This window comes from Copadichromis virginalis, linkage group LG7, assembly GCF_057382275.1.
Source record: "Copadichromis virginalis isolate Kocher_CV1m ecotype Utaka linkage group LG7, C_Virginalis_male_GT1.1, whole genome shotgun sequence".
NCBI classification, from domain to species: Eukaryota; Metazoa; Chordata; class Actinopteri; order Cichliformes; family Cichlidae; genus Copadichromis; species Copadichromis virginalis.
The window spans coordinates 63,100,356-63,112,406 of NC_140624.1; the positions used below are offsets into that span (position 1 = coordinate 63,100,356).

A 12,051-nucleotide genomic window follows, 5' to 3' on the forward strand; every position below is an offset into this window, starting at 1 on the left:
TGCCAGTCCAAAGGAGCAGGGTTGGAACTGTGACATTAAAAAACAATAATTGCTAAAAGAAATTTAATTTGTAGTTCTAAATAAATTCTAACTGCATTTAGGACGTTTTTCACTCACTTTATGTCTCTTCCACGATGTTATTTCTCTCTCCAACAACGTAGGTTACAATTACATTAGCATGACCAATTATACAAATTAGGCGATGACGTCATTTGGCGACTTCTAGCGACTTTTAGGACAGCCAATAGCGATTTTCCTTACTGAGGAGTTGGCAACACGGAGAGCAGCGGTCCCCAACCTTTTTTGCGCCACGGACCGGTTTATGCCCGACAATATTTTCATGGACCGGCCTTTAAGGTGTCGCGGATAAATACAACAAAATAAAACTAGTACTGGTACCGAAAAAAAGAAAATTTATTCATAACACACTTGAAAAGACCAAGGAAAACTGAGTAAACGATAACAAAATAACGCTGAAAACCGATAAAAACCCTGAAAACCATACATTTTACACCTGAGCCTCAACTCTCGCGGCCCGGTACCAAACGACTCACGGACCGGTAACGGTCCGAGGCCCGGGGGTTGGGGACCGCTGATTAAGAGTTAAGTAAGTAAAGTAAAATTTTATTTATATAGCACATTTCTAGATAAGGGATCACAAAGTGCTTTACAAGGTATAGACACAGATTAAAAAGACGAAGTACAATCAAAAGTTAACAAAATGCAATTTTAAAAAGATGTGTTTTTAGCTGTTTTTTTAAAAGTAATCAGTGAATCAGCAGATCTTAAGTTCTGAGGAAGAGAATTCCACAGTCTGGCGGCCACAGTAGCAAAAGCTCGATCACCCCTAGTTTTCAGTCTCGTATACTTAATAACAAGTAGGCCCTGACCACAAGACCTCAGAGACCTACTAGGGGCATAGGGCTGTAAGAGTTCAATGATGTATGATGGTACTTGTTCTTGAAGAGCCTTAAATGTGAGAACCAGAATCTTAACGTGGACTCTGAATTCGACAGGGAGCCAGTGCAGCTGTATAAGCAGCGGTGTTATATGTGAGTATTTCGATGTTTTCGTCAGAAGCCTTGCTGCAGCATTTTGGACAGTCTGCAGACGCTCCAGGGAACTCTTGTTTAGACATGTAAACAGTGAATTGCAATAGTCCAGTCGTGATGAAATAAAAGCATGAATAACAATCTCCAGTTCAGTATGAGCTATTATGGGGCTCAATTTAGAAATATTTCTTAAATGATAAAAGCAAGACCGAACCAGAGATTTGACGTGAGTATCCAATGTAAGAGCAGGATCGAAGGTTATCCCTAGGTTCCTGATAGGGCTGCCACAAACGATTATTTTGATAGTCGACTAGTCACCGATTATTTATGCGATTAGTCGACTAATCAGATCATCATCCACTGGACGTAAAACTATAGCTTATTGCACCATGCAACATATGCTCTTATATAACTATCATTAGCTTACAGCTTTAAGTGTTTAAGGTCTGTGCTAACTAAAAATAAAGACAAGATGATAGTTTATTAAATTTTAATAAAATTTGCAGATTGTTTCGGTGAAGTTTAATAAACTCCTTGCTATCTAAAATATAACAGGACACCGGAGTATATTCTCGAGCATCTCACACTTCTGATAATCAGCTGTCTGCTTGACGTTTATTCAGCTGTGTAAAAACTATAACTTTAATCTCAGACAAACCGATTTACTCAGGAACAAATAAAATACTAAAAAAAAAAAAAAAAAAAAAAAAAAAAAAAAAGCCAAACAACAACATTTTTAATTTATCTAAGTGACTCATATATATTTAACCTGAGTAGCGAAAGACGGCGGTGGGTTTGAAAACAATTTGCCGGGAGTCCGGTGTTCTCACCGTGCTAGTGACCTAGCCCCCGGCTAGCTATCGAGCTAGTGGGTAACAGACGTCTCCGAAAACATCGGAGCGCTTTTGAAAATATGTGGTGTCCTGATAAACTGAGCCGATATTTGAGGTTTACACAGCTACATTCTTGCCTGAAAATATGTTAAACGTTTATTTTGTGACCCAGAAAGAATAATAAGAGTAATATTAAAACTAACTAGCTGCCGCCATTGTTGGAAACTGAGCTGGGCCGCGCTATGAATTCTGGGACACAGCTGCTTCTTCTTCTTCGGGGTTTAACGGCAGCTGGCATCCTTGTACATGCAGTGCTGCCATCTTCTGTTTCAGTCCGTTATTACACTCTTAAATCCTGCTACTTATTCCTGCGTCTTTTGGGATCTTACAAAGCTTCAAACGACGCGTCGACTATTAAATCAGTCGTTGACGATTTTGATAGTCGACGTAATCGTGACTAGTCGACAAATCGTGGCAGCCCTAGTTCCTGATAGATGGTTTCACAAACGTTGAAAGGGGACATGTACCCATCATGCTGGGTACATGTCTGTCTGGAGCACATAACAGGACTTCAGTTTTATTTTCATTTAGTTGGAGGAAATTGTCGGCCATCCAACCTTTGATGGTTTCCAAACACACATTTAAAATCCGCAGTTTAGAAGCATCTTCAGGTTTAAAAGATGGACCCGAGGGAAGCTCGGAAAGCTAAGCAGAAGTTATTTGGAGAGGAGAGTGACTGCCGTTGGTTGAAAAGAGAGGTAAAAAAAAAACCCTTCAATGGTGTGGAAACATTATGGGTTCGAGGAGTCAGACGTGGATCAAGTAGACATAGTGTGTAAACTTTGCTACGGTGTCGTAGCTGCACCACAGAGCAACACTGCAAAGTTCACTAAACAGATGTTTACATTTTTCATTTATTTTTTATATTGCAAACATTTGCACTGTTATCAGTATTTGCACACTATTTTATGACAATCTTTAAAGTCATTATTCAATACATTGTTATTGTTAAATAAATATCGTCAAATAATCGAGATCTCAATTTCAGTGAAAATAATCGTGATTATTATTTTTGCCATAATCGAGCAGCCCTAGTGTTCAATAGTAAGATGTTCTAGCTTCACTTTTTTTTTTCTTTTTTTTTTCTTTTTTTATAAAGCAGAAAACTATTTTTCCAGGTTAAATTATGATCTTCTAAATTTGTGATAGGGCATTTCCTCTCCAGCTTACGAGTTATCTGCTTTTAGGGTGAATGTTTGAGTGTTATCCCAGGGAGTCAAGTACTTCTGATTTAAGGCTCTATTTTTCACAGGAGCTACAGTATCCAGTGCCATACTCACTCATATAGTGAGGAGGTAAAATTATTAACAAGATAATCGACCTCTGTCGGAGTAGTGTTCAGATAGCTGCTCTGCTCTGTGCTGGTACAGGGCATTGAAGATGATAACAGCACATGAATTATATTCTTAAACTTAGGTAGGTCTTTCAGAAAGACATTTACTGTGATGAAATCTACTCCACACTGCTGTGTAATCGATTATTGTAAGTCTAAATGTTTTTTGGAAATGATCAGACGGGAGAGGGTTTTCAGGAAACACTGTTAAATGTTCAGTTTCTATGCCATATGTTAAAACAAGATCTAGAGTGTGATTAAAGTGGTGGGTGGGTTCTTTTACATTTTGAGAGAAGCCAATTGAGTCTAATAACAGATTAAATGCCATGTTGAGGCTGTCATTTTTAGCATCTACATGGATGTTAAAATCACCCACAATAATTATTTTATCTGAGCTGAGCACTAAATCATATAAGAAGTCTGAGAAATCAGACAGCTTCACTGTGTCCTACCCACTGGCTTTTATTTTGTTTTTTTCCCCATTTCAGTAATTGCGTTATTAGTGGATAATCCACTTGCTGCTGTTCTTAAAGTGCAGTCACAGTTTACCAGCCATCCACACGTTACATGTTACACCCTGTACTCAGAGCAGCTTCAGCTTTACTTTGTTAGATTACATTTTGTGACAGTAGTCCTCGTTCTGCAATGAAAACGTTCTGCCAGTGCACCCAAACAGCAGAACCAAACAATGACTGCTGTTTGTCACATGTACTTGTTTATTAAAATGTTGGCAGAGGAGTGCCTTATAAATTTCGCACACATGTTCTTCCTTTAACACACAGACATGTAATAAATCTGTGGAAAACACGGCTTTATTTGTTAAGCTAGGTAGGCTTTTAACCATAATCTCACAGACATTAGATGTTCTTTGTCCCATGATGTTTATGTTTCAATTCCCTTCATGTTAGATTACCAGAGATGTGACACCATGTGTGCAGTGGGCTGCTGTGTTCAGCGATGTGCTGGTTTCTAGTCATACAAAGTGTGGTGCAGAGAGAGTCAGACAGCAGCTGTATTTTTCTGTAACGTGGAAAGTTCACCAGGGCAAAGAAGAGCTGATCAGAATGAAACTTCTTACTAAAATTACTAAATATTTTTCCAGGAAATGAAATTCCCAAGAGCTGTAGTGCATGTTCACAGCAGGGCTGCAGCCCGAGAGGTTTAAATAAATTAGCCACTTGATACAGCTCAGTGGCATCTCTGCTTCCTGATTTGTCAGACACGCCAGCCTGCTTGCAGCTGCAGGTTTTTAAACATGCAGGCTTAGAATACTCCATCTTATGCAGGCTTATTTAAGTATACTTATTAAAGCATACTTAAATAAGCATAGACTGGTGGTAACTTGGACATGAACTAATTAGATTTTTGTGCGCCAGAGTTAAAGGTCAAGGGGAATCTTACTTAACAAGCACATTAATTATCGCTTTTTTCCACAAATGTCCAAGTCATTATATTTTGTGTTGAGTGTGTGTCAACTTAGAGTGTGATGTCATGTTGTGCAAAAGCATGTTTCTAGCCATAATTCATCACCGTATCTCAGGAGTGGAAGGTGAAAAAGATGTTCAGTGATCTCTCAACCATGATTTCAGACTGTGGTGGAAGAAAGCACATAGAGAAAGTGAGTTTGTAGAAAGGGTTCATAGAAAGCTGCTGTATAACATTAGCACCAGTCTCCTGGTTGCTCTGCAGCAGCAGTTTCCTCTTTCATTAACATTAATGTTGCTGCAGTTAACATTTATTTGTTCTCTGTTGCTCCAGCGCACAGAAATGAAACACAGGAGCGTTTGTTTGCATTTCCCAGATGGAGTTGGTCTTTAACGGGGGACTAATCATCATCATCATCATCATCGTTTATTTATATAGCACTTTAAAAACACACAAGGCTGACCAAAGTGCTGAACAATAGAAACACGATAGATACCATAAGAATAATAAATACGATAAAATAATAAACATAGCGAAAACAATAAAATATAAGTAAATACAAGTCAGTCAACCACTGAATCAAAAGCCAGTGAATAAAAATGCGTTTTCAATCTGGATTTATAAACCAGCACTGATGTAGATTGCCTAATGTGAAGAGGAAGATTATTCCAAAGCTTAGGAGCCACGATAGACTAATATTCAAAACAACTGCCGGATAGTAAAGGTTGGAGCATTAACACACCAAGGAAGGTGTGTAGCCCCAGTCCACCCTGGTGTGAGCAGATAGATTACTGCAGTATGATTGATTTAAATAGGTTAGAGATATTCTGTAACACAATACAGTTGTACAGACTTAAGCCTCCAGGATCTCCGACATGGTAGGATTTATTGCAGGCCATTTATATTAGACTGCTTAGTATTGGCTGTGTATCAAATGATCTGCCAGCAGAATGTAGATAAGTAAGAAATCCATTTCTAAAGACTTCATTTTAGTAAAAAAACAAAGAAGAAAATGTCAGATCCCAGCAGATTTAAGACACCTGTTTGGCATTGGACATGTGGCAGTAGGTGGAATATTTTACTATCGATGATGTAATGTTTCCAGATGTTGTTGCAAAGAACAGTGAACTAGACTATTTAAAGGACTGTTTAAGCATTTTGGAAAGCTGATTTTTATTTATTTTTTTTGTCCCCAGACAGAAAGCTAGGCCTCAGATTTCCCTAAGAGCAGGAGGAAAGATTTAAAGCACAATACTCTGAGACAGAATAGGGCTTAGCTTACGGTGACATTGTGCTGTAAAACACAGCACAATGTCAGAAAAGGCAGCAGCATTTAGGGCCAGTGTTTGGTTCATTGTTTTTTCCTGTGAGTGGATGTTTCACACGGTCGGGTCTGTCTCTGGTGACAGGTCAGTGTCATTTCCTCTTTCTGTGCTGCTCTTCCATTCGAAGAGGAAAGTCTGAAATCCGGAGTAGATTTCCAACTTGGAGAGTCAGAGAAGAATTGACCTCACAGCCCAAGATGGCTGCAGTTCATGTAAACATGAGTAGAAGCCTAAAACTCGTCATTTGTATTGCTGCTGTTGTGCAAACTTAACCAGGCGCCATCATTTGTACTTATATTAGAGCTATTTCTTATATTTTGTAAACTTTGCAACATATTATATTATTTAATTTAGCTCAGTCTGTTACTGCTATTCTCTTGGCGCAACTGTAACCACATAATTTCCTTAGGGATTATTAAAGGATTCTGATCACGAACGGACTGTAGCTGCAGTTTTAAGAGGAGCAGACAGGAATTGTGTATTATTGCTACATATGGATGACTGGCTCAACCTTGCTAGAGGGCCAAAAATAAAGGCAACTTTACTATTGAATGCCTTCAACTCAACTTGACAAAAGGCTGAAATCATAAAGGCACATTTTATCAGCTCCAAACATCATCAAACAAAAACTGAAGTCTTATATGTTTTTGATTCGATGTTTTGCACCTCAAGGCCGCTGTAGGAATTTGTCACTTAGGCTCTACGTCTTGGTATAAGCATATGTATAACTAAACATGCTGCACTCTGTCTGTGTTTGTGCCTGCGTGCGTGACTTAGCTGCTGGACAGTGACCAGGAGCTCTACAAGAACTTTCCTCTGGTCATCTCAGAGCGCTGGCAGCAGGAGGTGGCAGAGACTGTCTACGAAGCTGTCAACTTGGACACCGATAAGAATGAGGCCCGCAAGAGGGCTAAGAACAAGCAGCTGGGCCACGAGGAGGGTAATGATGATAACGGCCAAATCCGCACACAGCCCAGTACAGATATCCTGTCAGTACACCTCCTGACTGTGTGTCCCTTTGTGCAGACTATGCCTTGGGGAAGGACTGCATTATGCATGGCTACATGCTGAAGCTCGGGAACCCGTTCCTCACTCAGTGGCAGCGCCGATACTTCTATCTGTTCCCCAACCGTGTGGAGTGGAGGGGAGAGGGCGACACTCGGGTGAGTCTGCCTCACAGCATACACTTTAAATTCACTGCACGTTTGTACGTCATGTGACCGCCTATCATGGGCTGAGGGCTTTCGGCTTGTTCATCATTTGGTCAGTGTGTCTGTCTGTCTGTCTGTGCTCATTCCACTCTGAAGGAGAGGTGGCTAAAACCTCTGAAAAAGCAGAGAGACTGGGTGAGTGTTACCACCAGGCTCAGGTCCCTGCTGTGTCCTCAGCACCCCTGCTGTTTAGAGTTGTAGTCTGCCTCCCCGCTTGAAAGTTGGTAGTCAGTCAACTTCAGTTTTTACTCTTTGTTTGCAGTACCATAAAACTAGATCGACGTGTCCGATCACGTGCACAATTCTAGGTGGACCACCCACCCCAAACCTGCTCCCATGCATTTCTCCACAGTCTGGACTGCACGTCACTGGAAGCAGATTATGGAAATGTCTGCTCGGTGTTGATTGGTTTACAAGTGGGCAGGGAGCAACAGGAGAGGTCACTGGGAACAGGAGAATAAGAAGAAAATTTGAAAAAACGTAAAGATCAGAACATAAAGCATTAAATGCACAGAGTGTGGCTGCAGTGTTTAACACTCAAATTCACTTCAGCTCTTTGTATGTTTGCTCTCCTCCGCGGCCGACGGACCACCAACAGCACAAGCAAGAGTAGCTCGCTGCCACCGTCTGACAACAAAGCTCACTGCAGGCCTCAGACCATCTCAGACTGCAGCTATTAGCCTAACAACACAAGTGAAGGAGCACTTGCACGGTCTTGATTGTGTTAGTGTTTCCATGAAGTACACTGCTTACTTGTGTGTAAGTGTAATGTGTGCACTGAACTATACTTTCATCAAAACTAAAGGGAAAACCCAGCTAGGCTCTATCTGAGAGACTTTAAAATAAACAAACAAACAAAAAAAAACCACACACACACTATTTGTGCTTACACTGGTGTGTTTTACATGTTAATTACCATGTGGTCATATCTCGGTGTTTTATACACAGAGCCACCTGGTAGAAACACATATGATCCTGGGACTTTTCCCCTCCTGGATGCTCTCTATTTGTTATGCTGAGGGGTTTTTTGAGGCGAACATGTTTATCCAACACACCCATTTTGGTAGTTGCAGTGGTCTCCCTCCAGGAATCTGCTGACATTTGTGAGTCCTTGCATTGAGACTGTTGTTCGTTGCCTCACTTAAAAATTGTGGGGGAAAAGTAATTCGTAATGCTTAGGAGGACTTGATGGTAGGTGTGGATTTAGAAAAAAAAAATTTCCAATTCAAATTAATTTTAGCTTGAATAACGCAATATCGATTCAGTAAATCCTGAATTGATTTTTAAACATAAATATATAAATATATCCAAACTATGCTTCACATGTGATAAACATCGTCATGAATTCCCTCTTACTTTTGCCGCTTCGTTTCCACCATGATAAAATCACACTTCCTGCACAGCCCCCCCCCCCCCCCCCCCCCCCCACAAGTATACTTACATTTCAAAACTGAGATTTGAAATGTAAGTATTACGCACCAGTCTACCATTGTGCGTTTTATCCTCATTTAGTTTGGCACAGAGACATCTGCTGTGAAGCTTACACTCTGATGAAGTCTCACAAGTGTCAGCTTTGTTTTTATGCATAGATATAAAAATATGGATATGTACTGATCACCGATAAATGATCAGAATTATAGTATTTCTGACTGTGTGAATCAAAATTGAATTGAATCGAATCGAATCAGGACCTTCGGAATCGAATTGATTATAGAAATCAGTGACAATACCCAGCCCTACTCCATGGCACAGAACAGGGCAGTCACACCAGCTGCGGCTGTGATGCATCGACGTGTAGTAGGGTTTCAGAAGGGTTTGCAGTACCAGCGTAGCTACAGCAGAAATTTAACACATAAGTCTAAATTCTCCATTACTCTTCTTCATCATGAGTTCCTCCGTGACTGTCCTAACACTCCCTGAAATCCTCTGTGCCAGTGCTTTTTAGTGCTGTAGGGGTAAGGTGTACATCTCTGCAGCAGCTGTGAGCCAGAGCCAGAAGTCTTGTTGGTGAAATCCATCTGAACACTTTGTGATCACTCAATTATCTTTGCAGCAAAACCTGCTGACGATGGAGCAGATCGTAACCGTGGAAGAAACGCAGATTAAAGACAAGAAGTGTATCCTGCTGCGCATCAAAGGAGGGAAACAGTTTGTGCTGCAGTGTGAAGTACGTCCTCTGGCTGTTGTATGCTTTAGTGCTGTAGAGGAGATGAATGAAACAAGCTGATGTCTTTTTTTTTTTTTTGTGTATGTGCGCAGAGTGACCCAGAGTTTGTGCAGTGGAAGAAAGAGCTGACTGAGGCGTTCACGGAGGCCCAGAAACTTCTGCGTCGCGCTCCTAAAGTCATCGGGAAAGGCCGTGCTGGAGTAGTGGAGCTTTCCAAGCCCCCCCTCACACACCGCAATAGCAATGGCCTGTGAATACACAAGAGCACGCATATACATAAAAACACATGCACTCACATTGACAGACACACACACACACACACACACACACACTGCATCCCACCTCCCACCCCCTCATCAGCTGCAAGACACCTGCCCACATCACCTCAGTGTGTGTGTGTGTGTGTGTGTGTGTGTGTGTGTGTGTGCGTGCGTGCGCGTGGTGCTGATGGCGCGCACACAATGACGACCAATCAAGAGTGATATAGTGATTTTTTTTTTTGATTTTTTTTTTGGGGGGGGGGGGGGGGGTAAATGTGTGTGCGTTCTGGGACCCTGCCAGTCAGTAAGAGGAAGAAAGGATTTTGAACCATTGGACATTTGAAGAATCCCCGCATGAACTTCACAAGGACTAACGGCTGCTCCTCTCTCTGTTTGCCCCTCCTCAACCACCTCCCACACCACACACCTCGCTGTTGAGATCACATTAATCAGGAAGTGTCCTCCCACTCTGTGTGCTCTCAGCAGCCTGATGGACTCCTCCACAGAGCTGATGCTCAGGTCCAGAAGAGACCAGGCTACCACAGAATGTAGAAAACAAAGGCTGGTTGTCCTCATCCATCCCTCTGAAACATTCCTCCCACTGTTACTGAAGTGCAAAAAGTGCCAACATTAATATTTTACTTGAGTCACCTGAGCGCCCAGGAGGATCCGCTCTGCTGGCAGATGGCGCGCCATCCCAACCTCCCGGACCCTCACAGTGTATGTGTGGAAGGCTGTTGATCATTCCAGCGCAGGTACAGGAAGCTTCACATTGGCTCTAGTCACCACAGAGACTGAGATTCCATTGGCTGACAAACAGCAGCTGGTTGCTATGGTAGCCATGAAGATTGGTGTACATGTACTGGTAACCATGGACAACACTGTAACTATAGAGGAGCAGGAGGGAGGCAAAGACTATAAAGACAATATAAGCACCCTTTTGTCTGCGCACCGCTGCTTTACTTCAGTGTGTTAGCTTTATCGCAACTCCTCTGTCTGCCTTTACAGGATTTTGTTGGTGTGGGGTCTTTCAGAGGTGGCAAGAGAAGGGCTCTGAAAGAGCTACAGAGCTGCATTACCTCAGTTGGACTGTGCCAGTATGAGTACATCAGAATGTAAGAACCTGTTCCCAGGCAAAGCACAAGAATCAGCAGTCTGTTCCCGCTCACACATTGTCCATGCAGGGCAACAGCTTGGAGCAGTCAGCTGTTGTGGGCAGACTGTGTGTAGGGAGGAGGATGAAGACAATAAGCTGAAGCTGATTAAAGGAAAAATCCACCCTCAAATACCCCAGTTAGATGCATAGATCTTCTATATGAGCTGTCATGTTCATGCTATTTCAGGCTCTTTTTTTTTTTTTTTTTTTCTTTTTTTGGTTTTTAAGTGGTTGAAATGTTCACATTTTATCCAGTTGGTGTTAGCCTACATTTCTCCAGAGAGCAGATAAATGCAGGTTCAGAATAAACGAGAACAGAATGATCTGTGACTTATTTTCTTTAGATGTGCAGTAAAGTACTGAGCCTGCTCTGAGCCTGAGCAGGCTCCTGTCAGATTTACCACCAGGCCTCATGTTGAGGTTACACCCAGGGAATGCAAACGCATTTGTCTTTGAGAAACTCCACACGATGATGAGTCTACAGGCTCAGTCTGGACTGCACTGAACACTTAGCCGAAGTGCGGCGGCCCTCAGTTTTCTCACATTCAGTCTCAGCTACAGGTGGGCCCGATGTGAAGTTTGTCATGGCCTTTGGTCAAAACTCTGCTCGTGGCCAGCCTGGCTCGTGGCATTTTGCCCACAGCTGGGCCGTACAGCCACCGCCGGTGCTGTGACTGAGCCCTTAGTCCTAGAAGCAGCCCGGATTTGGGCCAAATGTGTCTGCTGTCAGAGAGCTGCTGCACTACATCAGATCCATCACGTCAGAGGACACGGATGAGCACAACAAGTGAGCCAATTCACTGCTCTTTAAATATATGCTCAGTCTGTAGCCAGTACAGTGTTCTGATCCCCCTCACTGCCATCTGTCTACGTTCCTCAAGTAGGACCATAGCTGAGCTTAAAGAAAGCTATGTCCACGAGCATTGTCTGCGGACCTACTGCAGTGTTTCAGGGTGGACTTTTCGTCTGTCTTCTCACTGTGTTATGAGTTTTTTCCTGAATGTGACACAGTTCAGATGAGGTGTATGGGTTTGTCTAAATTATTGGACTTTTTACAGTTTGGTGGGGAACCTCACCAGGGTTCAAGGCGAAGGCAGTGGCAGTCCAGAGTAGTGTGCAGCAGAGGAGAGAAAGCGGTTTACTTCAGGGGTTTTCTTTTCCATCCAGTACAGTGTCTTCATCTGTGATGTCCATGCATTTCCAGAGCTGTGATGTGTGACTTGAGTTGG

At 42.3% G+C, this 12,051-nt stretch overlaps 1 protein-coding gene across 1 annotated transcript in view; it reads left to right on the forward strand.

Annotated features, from left to right (window-relative positions):
* Positions 1-12,051, forward strand: part of grk3 (G protein-coupled receptor kinase 3) — a 74,215-nt gene that overhangs the window by 60,918 nt on the left and 1,246 nt on the right. The window contains exons 18-21 of the mRNA XM_085464671.1: positions 6,806-6,968; positions 7,055-7,191; positions 9,293-9,406; positions 9,499-12,051. The exon at positions 9,499-12,051 is cut by the window's right edge and continues 1,246 nt beyond it. Coding sequence (XP_085320797.1) covers positions 6,806-6,968; positions 7,055-7,191; positions 9,293-9,406; positions 9,499-9,660 — 576 coding nt within the window. The 3' untranslated portion in view covers positions 9,661-12,051. The remainder of the gene's footprint in view (positions 1-6,805; positions 6,969-7,054; positions 7,192-9,292; positions 9,407-9,498) is intronic.